This window comes from Bos mutus, chromosome 11 (assembly GCF_027580195.1).
Source record: "Bos mutus isolate GX-2022 chromosome 11, NWIPB_WYAK_1.1, whole genome shotgun sequence".
Taxonomy (NCBI): Eukaryota; Metazoa; Chordata; class Mammalia; order Artiodactyla; family Bovidae; genus Bos; species Bos mutus.
Genome location: NC_091627.1, coordinates 1,066,349 through 1,086,532, shown reverse-complemented (window position 1 = coordinate 1,086,532; position 20,184 = coordinate 1,066,349). Strand labels below are relative to the sequence as shown.

General features: G+C 56.0%; 2 protein-coding genes across 2 annotated transcripts; both read left to right on the top strand.

Annotated features, from left to right (window-relative positions):
* The first annotated feature begins 2,310 nt into the window (after positions 1-2,310).
* Positions 2,311-4,062, top strand: LOC102282306 (epididymal-specific lipocalin-8). Its single transcript, XM_070380092.1, has 6 exons — positions 2,311-2,525; positions 2,902-2,972; positions 3,261-3,365; positions 3,442-3,531; positions 3,641-3,666; positions 3,930-4,062. Exons 1-6 carry the CDS (start codon positions 2,395-2,397, stop codon positions 3,948-3,950), a joined length of 444 nt encoding a protein of 147 aa, XP_070236193.1. The 5' UTR covers positions 2,311-2,394; the 3' UTR covers positions 3,951-4,062.
* A 1,118-nt stretch (positions 4,063-5,180) lies between these two features.
* LOC138989947 (epididymal-specific lipocalin-5-like) lies at positions 5,181-6,927 on the top strand. Its single transcript, XM_070380079.1, has 6 exons — positions 5,181-5,310; positions 5,505-5,591; positions 5,800-5,926; positions 6,199-6,278; positions 6,756-6,857; positions 6,917-6,927. Exons 1-6 carry the CDS (start codon positions 5,181-5,183, stop codon positions 6,925-6,927), a joined length of 537 nt encoding a protein of 178 aa, XP_070236180.1.
* The last annotated feature ends 13,257 nt before the right edge of the window (positions 6,928-20,184 follow it).

Genomic DNA, 20,184 nt, shown 5'->3' with positions numbered 1-20,184 from the left:
GGGCTCAGCCCGGACCCGGGTCAGCCTCCTCGGGCATCCCGCCTCACTCCTTCCCTTTGGACGGGCCCCCTGGGTCTTGGGGCTGACTGGTCCTTGTGTGACCCACAGCTTTGCTGCAGAGTCAAGGTGGCAGTCCCCCTGCCTCGGGTGAGCGGCCTCCCCTTTAGCTGGCCAGGCCTGTGTGAGCCTTTGTGGCTTTGGAGGTGGGGAGGCCACCCTGCATTGGCCAGAGGCCAGGGCTGAGACCTGGGTCACGGCTGCCTTGGTTCCTGGGACCCTCCTGGGCACCTGGCCCCTGCCGTGCTCGCCGTCCTGACGGGTGGGGAGACTGAGGAAGGCGGCTCCCTCGGGCGATGCGGCTGGAGGCCCTGGTGCCCAGGTAGCCTGGCTCTGCCTTCACCCTGACCTGCTCACCATCTGGTCCTGGGCTTGGGGGCCTGGGCACGGTGGGAAGGGGTGGACACCGGCAGCCCACAGCTCGTGGAGCGTAAGCAGGACAGGGGTCCCCGAGGCTGGCCCTGCCTGGCCGTGCAGGGTGGGTGTCAGGGCAGGTGTCAGGGCCGGAAGGGTCCCACCTGGTGGAGAAGCTGCTCGCACAGGAAGCAGGTGGGTTGCCGGCCGCTGCCTGGTGTCCGTGGAGGGGCAGGGGCCCAGGCAACCCCAACGCTGCCTCCCGCGGAGCGTCTGTCTCTCTTCCGCGGCCCCCTCTGCAGGCAGCGACCTCTCCCACCCACGCCTCGCAGCCAGAAGCGGTCCTCGCCTGCCTCTGTGGCCCAGGCCTGTGGAGCGCTCACCCACTTTTCCCGAGACCCATCAGAAAGGGCTTGAAGACCGCTGGGAGCCCTGGGAGGGGAGTCTGGCCGTGTGTGCAGGCCTGGGCTTGGCGAATCCGTCCTGGCAGCCCCTCCCCGGGGGGAGACGTGGTCCTGGCGGCCCTGCTTGGGAGTGGGGGTGTCTGTCCTGCTCTCAGGCCCCCAGGCAGGCCCTAGACCGGGAGGAGGGTGGCACGGGCGGCTCTGGTCCAGGTCACCCTGCCCCAGGGCTGTGGGCGTCCTGGGGCCCGGATGCACACCCCTGAGTGGCTGGAGGCCAAGTTCACTGCGGTCCTCTTGGGGGGTTGCACCCCCGCCCACCCTCCATCCTGCTATAACCCTGCCCAGGGCTCAGGGCACGGAGCAGATGCTCAATGGGGGCCGGGCTGCTGAGCGCCCTCCTGGGCCTCATGCTGGCCCAGGTGCAGATGACCCCGCAGGGCCTGGACCTGCAGAAGGTGCTGGTCTTCCTCGGGGCGGCAGGCCTGGGCCGGGAGGGCCCTGAGGGGCCAGCTCCTCCAGCTCTCCTCTCCCACGGCTGAGCTGGGGCAGGCGCGCGGGGGCCCCAGGACCCCCCAGGTGTGAGCTCAGCCCGGCCTGGGGTCCCTGCTCCTGGCCGGCGGGGATACAGCGAGTACCCAGGGCCGATGGGGGCGGCCCCCTCCCCCGGGGCCTCCTCTGGGTGACCGTGTCCTCAGCCTGGCTGGCCGCTCCCCTGAGGGGGTCTCCAGGGTGTGGGGCTCGGGGTGGCCATCTCCTGCTCCCAGGTTGGCAGGCTTCCTGCTCTGATCTCTGACCCCGCAGGCAGTGGGAGCAGAGGTGGAGGCCTTCCCAGGGCAGGGACCTTGGCGGGGGCATTTGGTCTCCATCTGGAGGCTTCTTTGTCTGAGCTCCTTCTTTGCCCGGCCTGGGCCGGCAGGCTCAGAAACAGCCGGTGTTGGACACAGGTTTGCTTCTCTTGCAAAAAATGATCCATTTTTAAAAGCTTCAGAGGGTGGAGAAGGAAATAGCAACCCACTCCAGTATTCTTGCCTGGAAAAGTCCATGGACAGAGGAGCCTGGCAGGCTGCAGTCCATGGGGTTACATGACTGAGCAAGTGTGCATGAGGGTGGAGGGTGATGGGTTGGTAGCAATAAACTGGTAGAACTAAAAAAAATTAAAAATAACAGCTTCAGAGGGAAGGTCCGGGCCCCAGGGGTGGTTTCCGAGGCGGCCGCTCGGTCCTCCAGCGTGGCCATGCAGAGCCGGGCCTCCCCCACGGGGCAGGGCTGCTGGCCAGCGCCCCCGGGGGGCCTTCACGTCCAGCCGGCCGGCTCCCTGTGCCATCTCTCGGGCTCTGACCACCGCTGCCTCTGCTCAGGGGAAGGCACCGCAAGGCCGGGTCTCCTCGGAGAAGGGCGCCAGCCCTGCGGCAGCCGCAGACAGGCCCATGTGGGGACCCCGCGGAAGGCCCGTCACCTGCTGCTTCCCTGACCCTTCAGAGCCCGCCGACTCCCTGTCTGGGAGGTCTAGGGAGAGGGGTCTGCCTCCCGGGGTCTGGTTCTGCTGCCCGAATGGGCTTGGCTCCGGTCCTTTCTCTAGATGGTAGGATTCTGGTGGGAAGCTGGTGTGGCCTCCAGAGAAAACTTGGCACTGAAGACCCCAAGGAGACTGGAGGCCTTGTTCCTGACCTTGAGTGGGGAGATTCTGACCGTGACAGTTGCCTACAACAAGTAAGCGGCCGGCCCCTGGGAGCGTGGGGGTCAGGCGTGTGTGTCGGGGGGCTGCAGCTGTGGGCGTGGGGCGTGGACCCCACTGTCCCTTGGGTGCACCAGTCCTCCCGGGGTCCTCCTCGATCGTCCCCTGAGACCGGACCCCAGGCCCCAAAGCTGCGTCCTCTCCTGGATGAAGCAGGGCATCTTGATGAGGCCCCACGGGTTTGGGAGGACGGGAGGAGAACTTGCCAGTGGGTGGCTCTCGGAAGGGTACGGCCCCCCTGCCCAGGCGTTCCTGGGGACAGCACGCCTGCCCCCTTGCCAGGAGTGGGCCCCGGGAAGGCACTCAGGCGGGCATTTCCTTAGTGACCACTCTGTTGACCACGCCTTTCAGCTCAGGAAGTTGTCAGACTGAAGAAATAGTGAGCTCAGAAATGAATGTTTTGGGGAAATTTGTGTTTCCTGGTAAGAGCTGCTTCCTCGGGCCCCACCCGCCAGCTCCTCTTAGCCTGGCTGCTCTTCATGCTGTTCCCTGCGCTCCTCCTCACGCCCCAGGCTCCTGTGCTCCCCACAGTGGACCGGTCATCTTGCCAGGGCTGCTCTAGTCCCCCCGAGAGGGTCCCGGCATCCCGAGAGGGTCCTGGCTAGGTGGGGGAGAATGGAGTCAGGCTCTGGCGACCCTGACCGCCCAGGCCGACCCACCCCGAGGGGTGCCCGTCCACCCAGGCCTGGCCCTCCCGCTTGTCCACGCAGGCCGCCGGGAGATCCACGTGGTGGACACGGACTATGAGCAGTACGCCATCCTCCGCGTGTCCCTCCAGTGGCAGAACCATGAGTTTTACGTGTTCAAGTATTTCAGTAAGCTGCCCCAGGGTGGGGGCTGGACCGCCGCGGCCCCCGGGGACCCCTGGCTCAGGCCCCCATGCCCCCACAGCTCGGAGCCTGGGCGGCGAGTGTGAGCCCGGGTTCCTGAAGTTCCGGGAGCTGACCACGGACATGGGGCTGTATCTGGTGGGCCGGCACGGTGAGCTCCAGGCCTCGGGGTGGGCTCTGGGCAAGGGGGCCCCGACAGCGGGGGGCGGGGGCTGGGCATGCATTCCACATGCAGCCCCTCACGCTCCCCTGTCCCACAGGGAGGTGCGCCATGCTCCTGAAGGAGGTGAGTCTTCGCCTCCGGCTGAGTCCCGGGCTGATGGGAGTCCCAGCTCACTCTAGATCCCAGGGCCCCCAGGGTGCTGACACCAGGCTGCCCGGAGGGGACCCTGGAGGCTGGGGCGGGCAGGGTGGGGGCAGGGCAGGGGAGGCTGGCCTTGTCCGGGTTTCCATCTGCTGGGGGGCACAGGCCCTGTGGACCCTTTCTCGGGCTCCCGGCTCCCCAACTATGCTAACCCTTCAGCTGCATGGCCTCCTCTGTCTCAACAGCTCCAAGAGACGGGACTGTGACCCCACTTTGCAGGTAGAGAAGCTGAGGCCCAGGCCACTGAGCTAGGACAGCCACTCCTGGCTGGGGCCCTCGGGTTCTGACGGCGCCCCGAGGCCTTGCCCTTCTCTGTCGCAGGATCTGACCTAGGGGAGCCCCGCCCCCACGGGGATGCTTGGAGCCCCGCCCACCCGGCCTCCCTGGGCCGCCAGCCTTGGGGCCACCTGCAGCTGCTCAGCCTGAATAAACTCTAAGGCCGAACCCACGGTCCCGTCTTTCCTGGGGGGCCAGGGGTGGTGGGCGGGGCTGGTGGGGTCAACAAACGGTCAGCAGCTGCCCTGGAGCCTCTGCCGTGAGCCGCAGGCTGAGCTGAGACCGTGAGGGCGCGCGCTGTCTGCGGGCCCCGCACTCTGCTCCCCGGGGAGCGGGGACCCCCGTGTCCCTTTGGCACTCCCTGGGCGTCGCCCCCCTGCCCTCGTCCTCCCCGCACTCTGCTCCCCGGGGAGCTGGGACCCCCGTGTCCCTTTGGCACTCCCCGGGCGTCGCCCCCCTGCCCTCGTCCTCTGCCTCCTTTCCCCTGTTGTCTCTGCTGCTCCCCAGCCCTCCGGCCTGGCTGCTGTTGGCCACCATCGGGCACACGGCTGACACTTGGAGGTGGGGTGCAGTCAAGGGCCGTGAGAGCAGCTGGGGTGACGGGGTGGCTGCCCACCTGTCAGGGGGACCTGGACAGGTGCCCTCCACCCCTGCTGGTGAAGCTCTTCACCCGTGAGGTGGAGAGACGCTGTCCCTCCTCGGGGAACAGTTCCACAGGACGGAGAGACACTGTCCCCGCCACGGAGAACGGTTCCGTGGGTGAACGGCCAGGGGAGCCACCTCGGGGGCTGCTGATCGGCCTGCAGGGCTGGCGGGATCGGCTCGTCCCGGCTCATGCCTCGCTGCCCACGGCCGGTGGGCTACAGAGTCAGCGTCGCCCGGGTGCCCGTGTCCTTGGTCCCGCCCCATTGACCCGGGCCCCTGCCTACGCAGCTGGCGGGCCCTCAAGGGCACGCACCCACGTCCGGAGGTCGCCTGGTGCTCCCAGGCGGGCCAGGTGCCAGGGCCTCGGGCTGCCCTGGGTGCTGCTGAGGGCTCCTGCTGGAGCCTTGTGGGCAGCGGTTGGGTCCTGGTGCCGTGAGGGGCCCCGACCGCCATCCGCTCCCCGCACACATGTCCCGAAGTGCAGGACATGCCGCCTCTTGTCCTGCCCCCTCACCATGGAGCCCCATGCTGCCCTCCGGCCTCTCGCGGGTGGTCTGGGGGCTCTGGGCACTGTCCCTCCAGGGGCCTGGGGCCCAGCCTGCAGGGCAGCCGACTGGCTGGCCAAGCAGCTGGGGCAACATCAAGGTCTGGGGGCGGAGGCCCCTCAGGCCTGGCCCAGCTGATGGGCAGGCGGTCTGCTTAATGAAGCCAGCCTGTGCCTTTGCCGACACCCACGGGGAGGGTATAAGCCCAGACTGGGCCCAAGGAGCATGTCCTGTGGCTTTGGGGAGCTGGCCCCAGTCCCTGCTGGCCAGACATGAGGGGCAACTTGCTTGCAGCCCTGCTGGGGCTGCTCGTGGTGCTGGCGGCCGGCAAGGAGGACTTGGGCCTCCAGAACTTCAGCTTGACCCAGGTGGCTGCGTCAGGTGCCCACCATGGTGAACGGCTGAGCCGGCCGGAGGGGGCCTGGAGGCCCCTGGGGACACGCTCCCTCTAGAGCCCCTGCCAGCTCCAGGCGTGTGGGGCCCGGGAATTCCACAGACCACTGTCCTGGGCTGGGGGAGGCCCTGATACCAGCGGCAGGCCCCCCTCCAAGGCAGTCCCCCTCCAGCTTGCTGTCCCCCCAGTTTTCAGGTATGTGGTACGAGATTGCCTTGGCCTCCAACCTGGAGCACCAGAGCTCGTCCCCACAGCGGAAGGTGGGGGCCGTGATAGTGGAACAGGACGGGCCCCACCTCAGCCTGACCTCCGTGTCTGACCAGTGAGTGGCGCTGGCCTTCCCGGTGTCACGCGGCCCCCCTGGCGGGACGAGGATGGAGTGGGGGGAGGAGGGTGCCAGGGCCCCCAGGGCAGGGTGGAGGCACAGGGCTTCCGTCCTCTGAGTGGCTTCCTGAGGTGGCTGGTGCCTGGACGTGGAGCTGGGCAGGGGCCTGCTGGTCGGGGGCTACCTGGTGGTCTCAGAGCTGCCCCTTGTCCAGAGCAAGGCGCGGTGGTGGTGGGCGAGGGTGGGCTGAAAGCGTCTGCCCTCTCCAGCATGAACCTGTGCATGAAGGAGAAGAACCAGGCCGTGAAGGGGGACGCCCCCGGGAAGTTCAAGATCCCTTTAGAGTCTGGTGAGGAATGCGGCCCGCGGTCGCCCCTTCCTCACTCCCTGCCCCGACGCCCTGCTCAGCCTGGAGTCCCCAGCCCCGCCCTCCGTGCGCCGGGAGCCGGTGGGGATGCTTTGTCCCACTGCACGTGGCCCTTGCTCAGCCATCCTGGCCCTGAGGGTCTTCCCGTCGGGACATGGTCGCCCAGAGCCCTCGGCCTGAGCTCAGTGCTCAGCCCACACGGAAGCTGCCCAGCCCCCGGCCTGGGCCGCCCGCGCCTCCTCTCTGCAGCCTCTGATGAGCCTGATCAGGTGGCCTTTGTCCTGGCCAGTGGGGCTCTCTGCCCACCCTCTTCAGAAGCTCCCCGGGGAGTCCAGAAGGCTTGCTGTAGCCCCACATGTGTGCAGCACGTGTGTGTGTACTTTCCGAGGTGGGGGTATGGCCCGTGGGAGGCGCCCCCCCCACAGCCTGGGAGTCCTTTGTTTGGTTTATCCCAAGGAGGCAAAGAGGTCATCGTGGTGGCCACAGACTACAAGACCTACGCCATCATGAACATCATCCTGAACAGAGGCGGGAAGCCCAGCAGCGTGCTGAAGCTCTACAGTGAGCCCACGACCTCCCGCTCCAGCCTGGGAGAGCCCGGCCCCTCGGGGAGGGGGCAGGAGAAGCCTAGGGGGCAGACGGGTGGGGGCCTGGGGCGGGCGGGGCGGAGCAGGGACTGGCTGGGCAGGGAGGGCGTCCCTGGGGGCCCCAGCCAGCCGCGCCCCCTTCCTCGCAGGCCGGACCTTGGAGCACAATGAGAAGGCCACAGAAAAGTTCGTGGAGAAGGCCGTGGAGCAGGGGCTGTCAGTCTCGAACGTGCAGCTGCTCACCAAGGACTGTGAGTGTCGGGCTAGGGGCCGGGGCCTCCTTCCTGGGAACTGTCTCCCCACTTCCCCACCGTCTCATCTCCACAGTGACCTGTGTGAACCTGCTGTCCTAGGTGGTGAGTCTCCTTCCCCACCCCGAGGCTGGGGCTGGGTCCCCAGACCTCCCCATCACAGCTGGAAGAGGAGTCTGGGGTTCTAGGGATCGGGGGGCTGACTCCGGGGCGGGTGGAGCCGGGGCTTCCCGAGAGTCAGGGCCGACCTGGGCATCTCCTGTCCTGAGCCAGCCCCTCCTGTGGCTGCAAAGCCTGGGCTGAGAGGGGGCCGGGCGCCTGTCCCTCACGCAGCCCCGCACGCTGTCCCGGCCCACGGGAGATGTCCCAGGCTCCTGAAGGAGGCGAGTCTCCGCCCTGGCTGAGTCCCAGCCTGACAGGAGTCCGCGCTCACTCTAGCTCCTGGGGCCTCCAGGATGCTGACGCCAGGAGGGATCCCTGGCGGTGGGGGCAGGCTGGCCTCGTCCGGGTTTCCACCCAGCAGGGTCCTGCCTGGGGGTCACAGGCCCTGTGGACCCCGTCTCGGGCTCCCGGGTCCCCCACTGTGCTAACCCTTCAGCTGCACGGTCCCCTCTGTCTCAACAGCTCCAAGAGATGGTACTGTGACCCCATTGTACAGGTAGAGAAACTGAGGCCCAGGCCACTCAGCTAGGACACCCACTCCTGGCTGGGGCCCTCGGATGAGGGCGGCATCCTGAGGCCCTGCCCTTCCATGTCGCAGGATCTGACCTAGGGGAGCCCCTACCCCGCACTGGCGTGCTTGCAGCCCTGCCCACCCGGCCTCCCTGGGCCACCCAGCCTCCCTGGGCCACCAGCCCTGGGGGGCCACCTGCAGCTGCTCAGCCCGAATAAACTCTTCAGCTGAACCATGGTCCCATCTTTCCAGGGAGCCAGGGGTGGCGGGCGAGCTGGTGGGTGTGTGTCCGGTCCCGTCTTTCCAGGGGGCCGAGGGGTGGCGGGCGGGCTGGTGGGGTGTGTGTCCCGTGACTGCCTCCACATCGCACGCAGCAGACCTGACTCTCAGGAGGTCTGGGTTCACCATGACCATGGGGGCCGCCCACCCCTGGGTGGGCTCCTCCCGCTGTGGCCGACACGGCTACGGGCAGGCCGGCTCCCGCTGTTCCCCGTCCCTTCTGCCGGCCTGTGCTGCTCAGTGCCTGCGGGCCGGGCTGCCCCGGGCCCTTCTGGTCTGTCCTCTGGTCCCCGAGAGCCCGCGGCAGCCCCGGGCCGGCCCGAGCCGAGCTCCTCCCAAGTGGAAGGTAACCACGGCTGCCGCCTGTCTATCTTCGCCTGGCTCCCTGCTGCCCTGAGCTCAAATCCGTGGGCGTTGGGTCCAAGGCCCTCAGGCCACAGTTGCCCCAACCCCGGCCCCCCGCTGGCTCCATCCCCTATCAGCCCGGTCCTCCTCAGCGCCTGGGGGCACCCCCACCATGACCACACCCTCCTTCTATCGGCTGGGGCAGGGCAGAGAATGTGGGTGGGCGTCTGCCCCCTGCCCGCGTGCAGAGCAGGGTCACGGGGCTTCTGCGCACAGCTGAGGGGCCGGTGGGGCCCATCCGTCCAGAGAAGAGAGACCCTGCTGACCCCAGCGGGCCACCAGAAAGCCTCCAGGAGTAAGGACCACCCTCGAGGGGAGGGCCTGCCTGAGACGACGGGTCCGAAAGACGAGCAGGGGGACGTTTGGAGGCTGCACTCCGACACCTGCGAGGTTCCCCCAGACCTGTCTGGCCAGAGCTCAGGGGAGCAGGGCCGTCTGCCTCAGCTGCACCTCCCGATAGAAGGTTCTAGGACGTCTGTTTGGGCTGCTGTAACACAGAACCCGCTGAATGTGGTACAGCAGCAACAGGGGTCTCTTCTCTGGAGGCTGGAAGTCTGAGGTCAGGGTGCTAAGAGCCTGGTGTCTGGCGAGGGCCCCCATATGGCTTGTGGACGGCAGCTTTCCCATCGCACCGTCTTCTCTGCACGTGTGGGGACAGGTTTCTGGTGTCCTTCCCTCTTCTAAGGGGCCCAGCCCTACTGGGTTGGGGTTCCACCCTTGCAACCCCACTTCACTTTCACCCCCTGGAAGGCCCCAAAGGCACTGGACAAATACATCATGTCCAGCATGAGGGCTTCAGCACGGGAAGCGGGGCGGGGACAATTCAGAGGCCCGTGACGGAGACCAGGCCCCCACCTGGTGGTGTCCGCAGCGCTATCCAGCGCAAAAGTTACTGCACGGACAGAGAAACAGGAAAATGCAATCTATGGTCGAAAACAAGGAGTCAATAAAAACCGGGGCTTCCCTGGTGGCTCGGACAGTAAGGAGCCTGCTGCAACACAGCAGACCCAGGCTCAGTCCCTGGGTCGGGAAGACCTCCTGGAGAAGAGAATGACAACCCACTCCAGGATTCTTGCCTGGAGAATCCATGGGTAGAGGAGCCTGGCTGGCTATAGTCCATGGGGTCGCAAAGAGTCGGACACGACTGAGCGACTAACACACGTACAACTGAAAGTGATGCTGAGAAGAGCCAGGGTTGGGTTTGGGAGAGGAAGGTCTGAAGCCGGCTTCACACCCTGAGCTTTCCCTCTGTTCCCGCGTGGGTGCTGTTTCCACTGCCCGTCAGTCTAGTCCTTTCTCATAGCCTCTCTTTATCGATCGATTGCGTTGCTTATCAACCTGTCCATTTCTCAGCTTACCTGTAAATTATCACCTATTATATCTATCACAGACATTTCTTTCTGGGTGTGTGCATGCTCAGTTGCTTAGTCGTGTCTGACTCTTTGTGACCCCGTGGACTGTAGCCCGCCAGGCTCCTCTGTCCATGGGGATGCTCTAGGCAAGAATACTGGAGTGGATCGCCATGCTCTCCTCCGGGGGATCTTCCCAACCCAGGGATCGGAGCCCTCGTCTCCTGCATTGACAGGCAGATTCTTTACTGCTGAGCCAGAGAGGAAGCCCCTCTTTCTTTCTAATAGGGTAAATTCAGGCAAACTGAATTCTGTAAACACATCTGGTTGAAGACTTTGAAGTTATTTTCTTAGAAGCCAGCAAAGCACTTTCTGTCGATGAAACATTTTTTTATCCTTTTGTCCCAAAGGTTATTTTTCCCGCCCTTTGTCTTTTCTTACTTCATGCATTTATAGTCTCTCCATTTTTTCTTATTTATGTTAGTTAATTTATTATTTTTAAAAATAATACTAATGATTCTGTTAATAATCCTGTAAATTAATGGAAAAATTCTGTTCATCTTCTCAAGGATGAAGACTTTTTTTTTTTCAGTTTTCGGGCTCCCAGGCGCGGGGTCCACGCCGCCCCGAGGACCGATCCAGGGGTTGGGCACACTGAGCAAACCCGAGGGTGGGCTGGGTGGCCCTCCGCCCACACGGCGGCGGCCCGCGCTTGCCTTTGCCGGGGTTGCGCACTGGCTCCTTCCTTCTGTGACCAAAACCTGCGTGTGGAGCATGCCCAGTCCTGCTGGCCACCCCCCTGGGGGAGGACTTTGATCCATTCGTTACATCCGCTGTTCTCTGGTCCCTATTTGTTATTTCCTTCTCCGTGAGGTCCTGTGGTTTATATTGTTGTCCTATTTTTATTTTTATTTTTAATTTTATTTTTTCGCTCAGTCTTGTCCAACTCTTCACGACCCCACGGACTATACAGTCCATGGAGTTCTCCAGGCCAGAATACAGGAGTAGGTGGCCTTTCCCTGCTCCAGGGGATATTCCCCACCCAGGGATCGAACCCAGGTCTCCCACATTGCAGGTGGATTCTTCACCAGCTGAGCCACCAGGGAAGCCCCTCTTGTCCTTTTTAGAAACATTTCTTTATCTGTGTGTCTGGCTGCCGGCCCCCTGCGTGGGGCTCTTCCTCGCGGCGTGGGGGCTGCCTCGCTCTGCAGCGCGGTAGCTGTGGCCGTGGCTTGATTGCTCCACTGTCCGTGCGTTCAGTCGCTCAGTCGTGTCCAACTCTTCATGACCCCATGGACTGCATCCCGCCAGGCTCCTCTGTCCCTGGGATTCTCCAGGCAAGGATACTGGAGTGGGTTGCCCTGCCCTCCTCCAGGGGATCTTCCCAACCCAGGGATCAAACCCGTGTTTCTGGCATCTCCTGCATTGGCAGGCAGGTTCTTTACCCCTGAGCCACCTGGGAAGCTGCTCCACTGAAGGTGGGATCTTAGTTCTCTGACCAGGGATGGAAGCCACATCCCCCGCATTGGAAGGTGGATTCTCAACCCCTGGAGCACGGGGAATCCCCAGTCCAGCTGTGAGAATTGGGAATCTAATACATTACTTTCAATCTTTTATTTTTAAGGGTGTGTTTAAGGCTTTGACGTCTCTTCTGACCCTGTTTCATGTGATATTTTAATAATATTTATTATAAATAAATTCTGTGATTTCACTTTGCATTTTTGTTTCATCCAAGAGTATTTTCTAAAATAGGAAAAAATTTAAAGTCCTTGTTTTATTGTCATTTGGTCAGGTAAGTTTGCAATGTTTCTACTTTGTGGGGCTCACTGATGCTGTGCTTGTGGCTAGACAGTCAGTTCTGTGCGTGTTTTCCTCTCTGTTATCAAGGCATACAATTCTATGCGCATGCGGTGAATTTGCTTCAGTTGTCTCCGACTCTTTGTGACCCTGTGGACCGTAACCCACCAGGCTCATCTGTCCATGGGATTCCCCAGGCAAGAAGACTGAGTGGGTTGCCATGCCCTCCTTCAGGAGATCTTCCCCACTCAGGGATTGAACCCACGTCTCTTACATCTCTCGTGTTGGCAGCTGGGTTCTTTGCCACTACCGCCACCTGTGAAGCCTGTAAAATTAATACATAAACCCTCATGACCCGCCTTAGACATTTTAGGACTTCTTTACCCACATCAGGGGCTTCCCTGGTGGCACAGACGGTACAGAATCTGCCTGAAATTGATGATTGATGATTTTGAACTGTGGTGCTTTGACCCAGGTTCGATGGGGTTGCAAAGAGTCAGACGCGACTGAGTGACTCACGCTTTCACTTTACGCCCACCCACAGTGAGCCCTTAGGCCCACCTCTACTGAGAGGGCGTGCGCATCTCTCCTGCCACAAGTGCATTTCTGTTTGCACTTTGCCTTTGGAAGTTCGATGCCAGCTTGTTCTCACCCTTGAAAGTAATTTGGTCATTTGCCTGGAGACCCTAAAGAATTTTCCTTTATCGGTAAAGTCTGAGAGTCAATTTCTTTCCTGACAACAATTAGCTCTTACTGAATTCTTTCCTGTTTTTTGTTCATTTCTGCTCTTAGTTAATTAAAAAAACATATTTCAAGATGTTCTTCTAATGTCCTTCAATGCTTTGGCATATTTAGTTCAGTCTGGAGTTTCACGTAATAGTTATTGCTTTCCACATACCCTCCTCTCCCCACGGTGGGATTTCCATTAGAAGAGATGTTTTCATTCTTTTCTTGATTTCTTCTTCTAAGAGCAAAGTATATACTCCTGCTACTGCTAAGTCACTTCAGTCGTGTCCGACTCTGTGTGACCCCATAGACAGCAGCCCACCAGGCTCCCCCATCCCTGGGATTCTCCAGGCAAGAACACTGGAGTGGGTTGCCATTTCCTTCTCCAATGCATGAAAGTGAAAAGTGAAAGTGAAGTCGCTCATTCGTGTCCGACCCTCAGCGACCCCATGGACTGTGGCCTTCCAGGCTCCTCTGTCCATGGGGTTTTCCAGGCAAGAGTACTGGAGTGGGATGCCATTGCCTTCTCTGATATACTCCTTAAGTCTATTCATTTCCTGAGTGGGATTGGCAGTTTCGATGACTTTCAAGATTCCTAATTCATATGCATCCATATGCAGAGGACTCTCTCTCAGTTCAGTTCAGTTAGTTCAGTTGCTCAGTCGTGTCCGACTCTTTGTGACCCCATGAATCGCAGCACACCAGGCCTCCCTGTCCATCACCAACTCCCAGAGCTTGCTCAAGCTCATATCCATCGAGTCGGTGATGCCACCCAACCTCATCCTCTGCTGTCGCCTTCCCCTCCTGCTTTCAATCTTTCCCAGAATCAGGGTCTTTTCCAGTGAGTCAGTTCTTTACATCAGGTGGCTGAAGTATAGGAGCTTCAACTTCAGCATCAGTCCTTCCAATGAATATTCAGGACTGATTTCCTCTAGGACTGACTGGCTTGATCTCCTTGCAGTCCAAGGGACTCTCAAGAGTCTTTTCCAACACCACAGTTCAAAATCATCAATTCTTTGGTGCTCAGCTTTCTTTATGGTCCAACTCTCACATCCATACATGACTATTGGAGAAACCACAGCTTTGACTAGACGGACCTTTGTTGGCAAAGCAATGTTTCTGCTTTTTAATATGCTGTCTAGGTTGGTCATAGTTTCTCTTCCAAGGAGCAAGTATCTTTTAATTTCCTGGCTGCAGTCACCATCTGCAATGATTTTGGAATCCCCCAACATGAAGTCTCTCACTGTTACCATTGTTTCCCCATCTATTTGCCACGAGGTGATGGGACTGGATGCCATGACCTTCATTTTTTGAATGTTGAGTTTTAAGCCAGCTTTTTCACTTTCCTCTTTCACTTTGATCAAGAGGCTCTTTAGTTCCTCTTCGCTTTCTGCCATAAAGGTAGTGTCATCTGCATATCTGCAGTTATTGATATTTCTCTTGGCAATTGTGATTCCAGCTTTTGCTTCACTGAGCCCAGCATTTCACATGATGTACTCTGCATATAAGTTAAATAAGCAGCGTGACAATATACAGCCTTGATGTACTCCTTTCCCAATTTGGAACCAGTGTGTTGCTCCATATCCGACTCGGAACTGTGGCTTCTTGACCTGCATACAGATTTCTCAGGGAGCAGGTAAGGCGGTCTGGTATTCCCATCTCTTGAAGAATTTTCCAGTTTGTTGTGATCCACACAGTCAAAGGCTTTGGTGTAGTCAAGAAAGCAGAAGTAGATGCTTTTCTGGAATTCTCTTGCTTTTTCTGTGATCCAGTGGATGTTGGCAAGTTGATCTCTGGTTCCTCTGCCTTTTCTAAATTCAGCTTGAACATCTGAAAGTTCTCATTTCACATACTGTTGAAGGCTAGCTTGCAGAATGTTTAGCATTACTTTGCTAGTGTGCAAGATGAGTGCAATTGTGCAGTAGTTTGAGCATTCTTTGGCCTTGCCTTTCTTTGGGATTGGAATGAAAACTGACCTTTTCCAGTCCTGTGGCCACTGCTGAGTTTTCCAAATTTGCTGGCATATTGAGTGCAGCACTTTCACAGCATCATCTTGCAGGATTTGAAATAGCTCAACTGGAATTCCATCACCTCCACTAGCTTTGTTCATAGTGATGCTTCCTAAGGCCCACTTGACTTCACATTCCAGGATGTCTGGCTCTAGGGGAGTGATTACACCATCGTGGTTATCTGGGTCATTAAGATCTTTTTTGTATAGTTCTGTGTATTCCTGCCACCTCTTCTTAATATCTTCTGCTTCTGTTAGGTCCATACCGTTTCTGTCCTTTATTGAGCCCATCTTTGCATGAAATGTTCCTTTGGTGTCTCTACTTTTCTTGAAGAGATCTCTAGTCTTTCCCATTCTATTGTTTTCCTCTATTTCTTTGCATTGATCACTGAGGAAGGCTTCTTATCTCTCCTTGCTATTTTTAGGAAGTCTGCATTCGGATGCTTATATCTTTCCTTTTCTCCTTTGCCTTTAGCTTCTCTTCTTTTCCCAGCTATTTGGAAGGCCTCCTCAGATGACCATTTTGCCTTTTTTCATTTGTTTTTCTTGGGGATGGTGTTGACACTGCCTCTTGTACAATGTCATGAACTTTCATCCATAGTTCTTCAGACACTCTGTCTATCAGATTTAATCCCTTGAATCTATTTGTCATTTCCACTGTACAACCATAAGGGATTTGACTTAGGTCATACCTGAGTGGTATTGTGGTTTTCCCTAGTTTCTTCAATTTAAGTCTGAATCTTGCAATTAGGAGTTCATGATCTGAGCTACAGTCAGCTCCCACTCTTGTTTTTGCTGACTGTATAGAACGTCTCCTTAATGGACTCTCCTTAATGGGTGGCATCTGGGTACTGGTGTGTGTGTGAAGTTTGGCTCTCTTTTGTCCTGAAGGATCCTACATTTACAGGTGTTTATTTTACTCCACTACCCAGTGTGGAAAGGCACCCAGCCCCTTTCTAATGCTCCTCCTTCCCAAAAGTGATGCCTTTCTGAAGTCGCAGCTGAGCCCCAAGCTGCCCTGTGGTCCTGTCTTGGCGGCTGGTCTGTGACCGTTGTTGGAGTTCTGGACCTATTTCAGCTCAGTCTTAGGGCACTTGTCCATCTCCTCTCCTTTCCACAGTCCTTCTTAGTTCTCCAGGAAGTCTTAAGACAGAGGCTCGAGAGAGATCTTTGGTGGACTTTGGGGTTTTTCACTTACAAGAAATGTGAGGTTTCTATTTTTCATGATTTGTGCGGTTGCATTTTTTTTTTTTTTTGCAGGACTGTACAGAGATTTAGTTTTAATGATGGTCACTATCTTGTGTTACACAGATGTTCTTTAACTGCCTTTTTTATAGTTTCATCTTTAGAGTTTATAATGTTTTGTGAAAATGTAACACAGTTTCAAATATGGTTCTCACGCCGTTAAGCAGTGTTTAGTTCAGTCGCTCAGTCATGTACGACTCTTTGTGACCCCATGAACCACAGCACGCCAGGCCTCCCTGTCCATCACCAACTCCCAGAGTCCACCCAAACCCATGTCCATTGAGTTGGTGATGCAATCCAACCATCTCATCCTCTGTCGTCCCCTTCTCCTCCTGCCCTCAATCTTTCCCAGCATCAGGGTCTTTTCAAATGAGTCAGCTCTTCCCATCAGGTGGCCAAAATATTAGAGTTTCAGCTTCAACATCAGTCCTTCCAATGAACACCCAGGACTGATCTCCTTTAGGATGGACTGGTTGGATCTCCTTGCAGTCCAAGGGACTCTCAAGAGTCTTCTCCAACACTACAGTTCAAAAGCATCAATTCTTCAGCTCTCAGCTTTCCTTATAGTCCAACTCTCACATCCATACATGACCACTGGAAAAACCATAGCCTTGACTAGACGGACCTTTGTTGACAAAGTAATGTCTCTATTTTTGATATGCTGTCTAGGTTGGTCATAACTTTCCTTCCAAGGAGTAAGCGTCTTTTAATTTCATGGCTGCAATCACCATCTACAGTGATTTTAGAGCCCAGAAAAATAAACTCAGCCACCATTTCCACTGTTTCTCCATCTATTTGCCATGAAGTAATGGGACTGGATGCCATGATCTTCATTTTCTGAATACTGAGCTGAATATTTAAGCCAACTTTTTCACTCTCCACTTTCACTTTCATCAAGAGGCTTTTTAGTTCCTTTTCACTTTCTGCCATAAGGGTGGTGTCATTTGCATATCTGAGGTTATTGATATTTCTCCCAGCAATCTTGATTCCAGCTTGTGCTTCATCCAGCCCAGCATTTCTCATGATGTACTCTGCATATAAGTTAAATAAGCAGGGTGACAATATACAGCCTTGACGTATTCCTTTTCCTGTTTGGAACCAGTCTGTTGTTCCATATCCAGTTCCAACTGTTGCTTCCTGACCTGCATATAGCTTTTTCAAGAGGCAAGTCAGGTGGTCTGGTATGCCCATCTCTTCCAGAATTTTCCACAGTTGATTGTGATCCACACAGTCAAAGGCTTTGGCATAGTCAATAAAGCAGAATAGATGTTTTTCTGGAATTCTCTTGCTTTTTCCATGATCCAGCGGATGTTGGCAATTTGATCTCTGGTTCCTCTGCCTTTTCTAAAACCAGCGTGAACATCTGGAAGTTCACGGTTCACGTATTGCTGAAGCCTGGCTTGGAGAATTTTGAGCATTACTTTACTAGCGTGTGAGATAAGTGCAACTGTGCGGTAATTTGAGCATTCTTTGGCATTGCCTTTCTTTGGGATTGGAATGAAAACTGACCTTTTCCAGTCCTGTGGCCACTGCTGAGTTTTCCAAATTTGCTGGCATATTGAGTGCAGCACTTTCACAGCATCATCTTGCAGGATTTGAAATAGCTCAACTGGAATTCCATCACCTCCACTAGCTTTGTTTGTAGTGATGCTTCCTAAGGCCCACTTGACTTCACATTCCAGGATGTCTGGCTCTAGGGGAGTGATCACACCATCGTGTTTATCTGGGTCATGAAGATCTTTCTTGTACAGTTCTTCTGTGTATTCTTGCCACCTCTTCTTAATATCTTCTGCTTCTGTTAGGTCCATACCGTTTCTGTCCTTTATTGAGCCCATCTTTGCATGAAATGTTCCCTTGGCATCTCTAATTTTCTTGAAGAGATCTCTAGTCTTTCCCATTCTATTGTTTTCCTCTATATCTTTTCACTGATCGCTGAGGAAGGCTTTCTTCTTTCTCCTTGCTGTTCTTTGGAACTCTGCATTCAAATGGGTATATCTTTCTTTTTCTCCTTTGCTTTTTGCTTCCCTTCTTTTTCCAGCTATTTGTAAGGCCTCCTCAGACAGCCATTTTGCCTTTTTGCATTTCTTTTCCATGGGGATGGTCTTGATCCCTGTCTCCTCCATGTCACAAACCTCCATCCATAGTTTATCAGGCACTCTGTCTATCAGATCTAGTCCCTTAAATCTATTTCTCACTTCCACTGTATAGTCATAAGGGATTTGATTTAGGTCATACCTGAATGGTGTAGTATTTTCTCCAGTTTCTTCAATTTCAGTCTGAATTTGTCAATAAGGAGTTCATGATCTGAGCCACAGTCAGCTCGCGATCTTGTTTTTGCTGACTGTATAGAGCTTCTCCATCTTTGGCTGCAAAGAATATAATCAGTCTGATTTTGGTGTTGCCCATCTGATGGTCAGATGTAAGCAGAGTAATCCTAGGTGTTTCCACAGCCTATGCTGCAGTCTGAGTGTCTGAGTACCTGCCCCCACAACTAAAGTCCTCTGCGGACAATAACCCACAAGGTCCTGTTGTGCAGCACAGGGAGCTCTGCTCTGTATCACGTGGCCACCTGGATGGGGCAGGGTCTGGGGGAGCACAGTACATGTATGTGTAGGGCTGAGTGCCCCTGCTCATCTGAAACCGTCTCAACATTGTTAATTGGCTATACCCCAATAGAAAATAAAAAGTTTAAATTGAAAAAAAAAGTGTGTGTGTATATATATATATATATAATATATATATATTATATATATATATATGGAGTTCTAATTCTTTGGCCACCTGATGTGAAGAACTGACTCATTAGAAAAGACCCTGATGCTGGGAAAGATTGAAGGCGAGAGGAGAAGGGGACGACAGAGGATGAGATGGCTGGATGGCATCACGGACTCAATGGACATGAGTTTGAGTAAGCTCTGGGAATTGGTGATGGACAGGGAGGCCTGGTGTGCTGCAGTCCATGGGGTCACAAAGAGTCGGACACGCCTGAGCAACTGAACTGAACTGATACACACACATAAATATATAAAACGGAATCACTTTTGTAGAGCAGTAATTAACATAACACTGTAAATCAACTATATTTCAATAAAATCATTAAAATAAAAAAGTAAAAAGCCATAAAGTGAAAGTAACTTAGCCCTGTCTGACTCTTTGAGACCCAATGGACTATACAGTCCATGGAATCCTCCAGGCCAGATTATTGGAGTGGGTTCTACTCCCTTCTCCAGGGGATCTTCCGGATTCAGAGATCCAACCCGGGTCTCCTGCATTGCAGGCAGATTCTCTACCATCACCAGGGTAGTCATTGGACCTATACGTCTGAAAGTCACTCAGTCGTGACCCAGAGTTGGTATAGTCCATGGGATTCTCCAGGCCAGAATACTGGAGTGGGTAGTTGTTCCCTTTTCTAGGGGATCTTCCCGACCCAGGGATCGAACCCAGGTCTCCTGCATTGCAGCTGACACCCTAAGCCCTGATGTGATGGGACTGAGGGGTGGGGCCTTTGGGAGGTGATTAGGTCATGAGGGTGGAGCCTCAAGATGGGAATGGTGGTTTGGTGTTAGATGCTAAGTCATGTCCGACTCTGTGACCCCATGGACCTTAGCCCGCCAGGCTCCTCTCCCCATGGGATTTTCCAGACAAGAATACTGGAGTGGGTTGCTGTTTCCTTCTCCAGGGGATCTTTCCAACACAGGGATTGAACCTGGGTCTCCTGCATTGCAGGCAGTCTCTTTACTGACTAAGCCCCCAGGGAAGCCCAATGGGTCTGCTTCTAGCATCTGCTTTTTTCTGCTGTCTCGCTCACTTAGTCTTCATCTCTCAGGTGTTTTTCAGGAAATCCTGCTTGAAAAAATAATGAACAAGGTCAATGTGAAGGTTGGGATGATGTTTTTGTCTTTCACTATCGTTTTCTCCCATCAGGCATCTGGGAGGCTGGTGGTCAGCTGGGGACCCTGGCCACCAACAGTTCTGTTGCTTCCTGACCTGCATACAGGTTTCTCAAGAGGCAGGTCAGGTGGTCTGGTATTCCCATCTCTTTCAGAATTTTCCATAGTTTATTGTGATCCACACAGTCAAAGGCTTTGGCATAGTCAACAAAACAGAAGTAGATGTTTTTCTGGAATTCTCTTGTCAAGAGTGTATCTCTATTACCCTTTAATAAAACTTTGCTACATGAAAAGCTCCCAGTAGTCAAGCCTTGTCTCTGGCCCTGGATCGAAATCCTCTCCTCTGGAGGTCACCAGTCCTGGCGTAGCACACGGCTCACCACCGCAACCTTTCACTGGCACCACCAACCCAGTGCCAAAGCCTACCAGTGCAGCCTCCAAATGCAGCCCACAGCACCCCTGCCTGTTTCATCACTGAAACACCCTCTGAACCTTAGCAGACGCTCTCCTGGAAGGCTGGCTCCCAACCAAGCAGGAAGGCCATGTGTCCACGGCGCTGACATCCTTGCCCGGGCCCTCCCAGTGCAATCAGAAGAACTGAAGCCCCCGCCAGGCTTCAAGGCACAGAAGGCTGTGGCCGGAGACCCTAACTTACAGCCCAACCCTTGCCTGACCCTC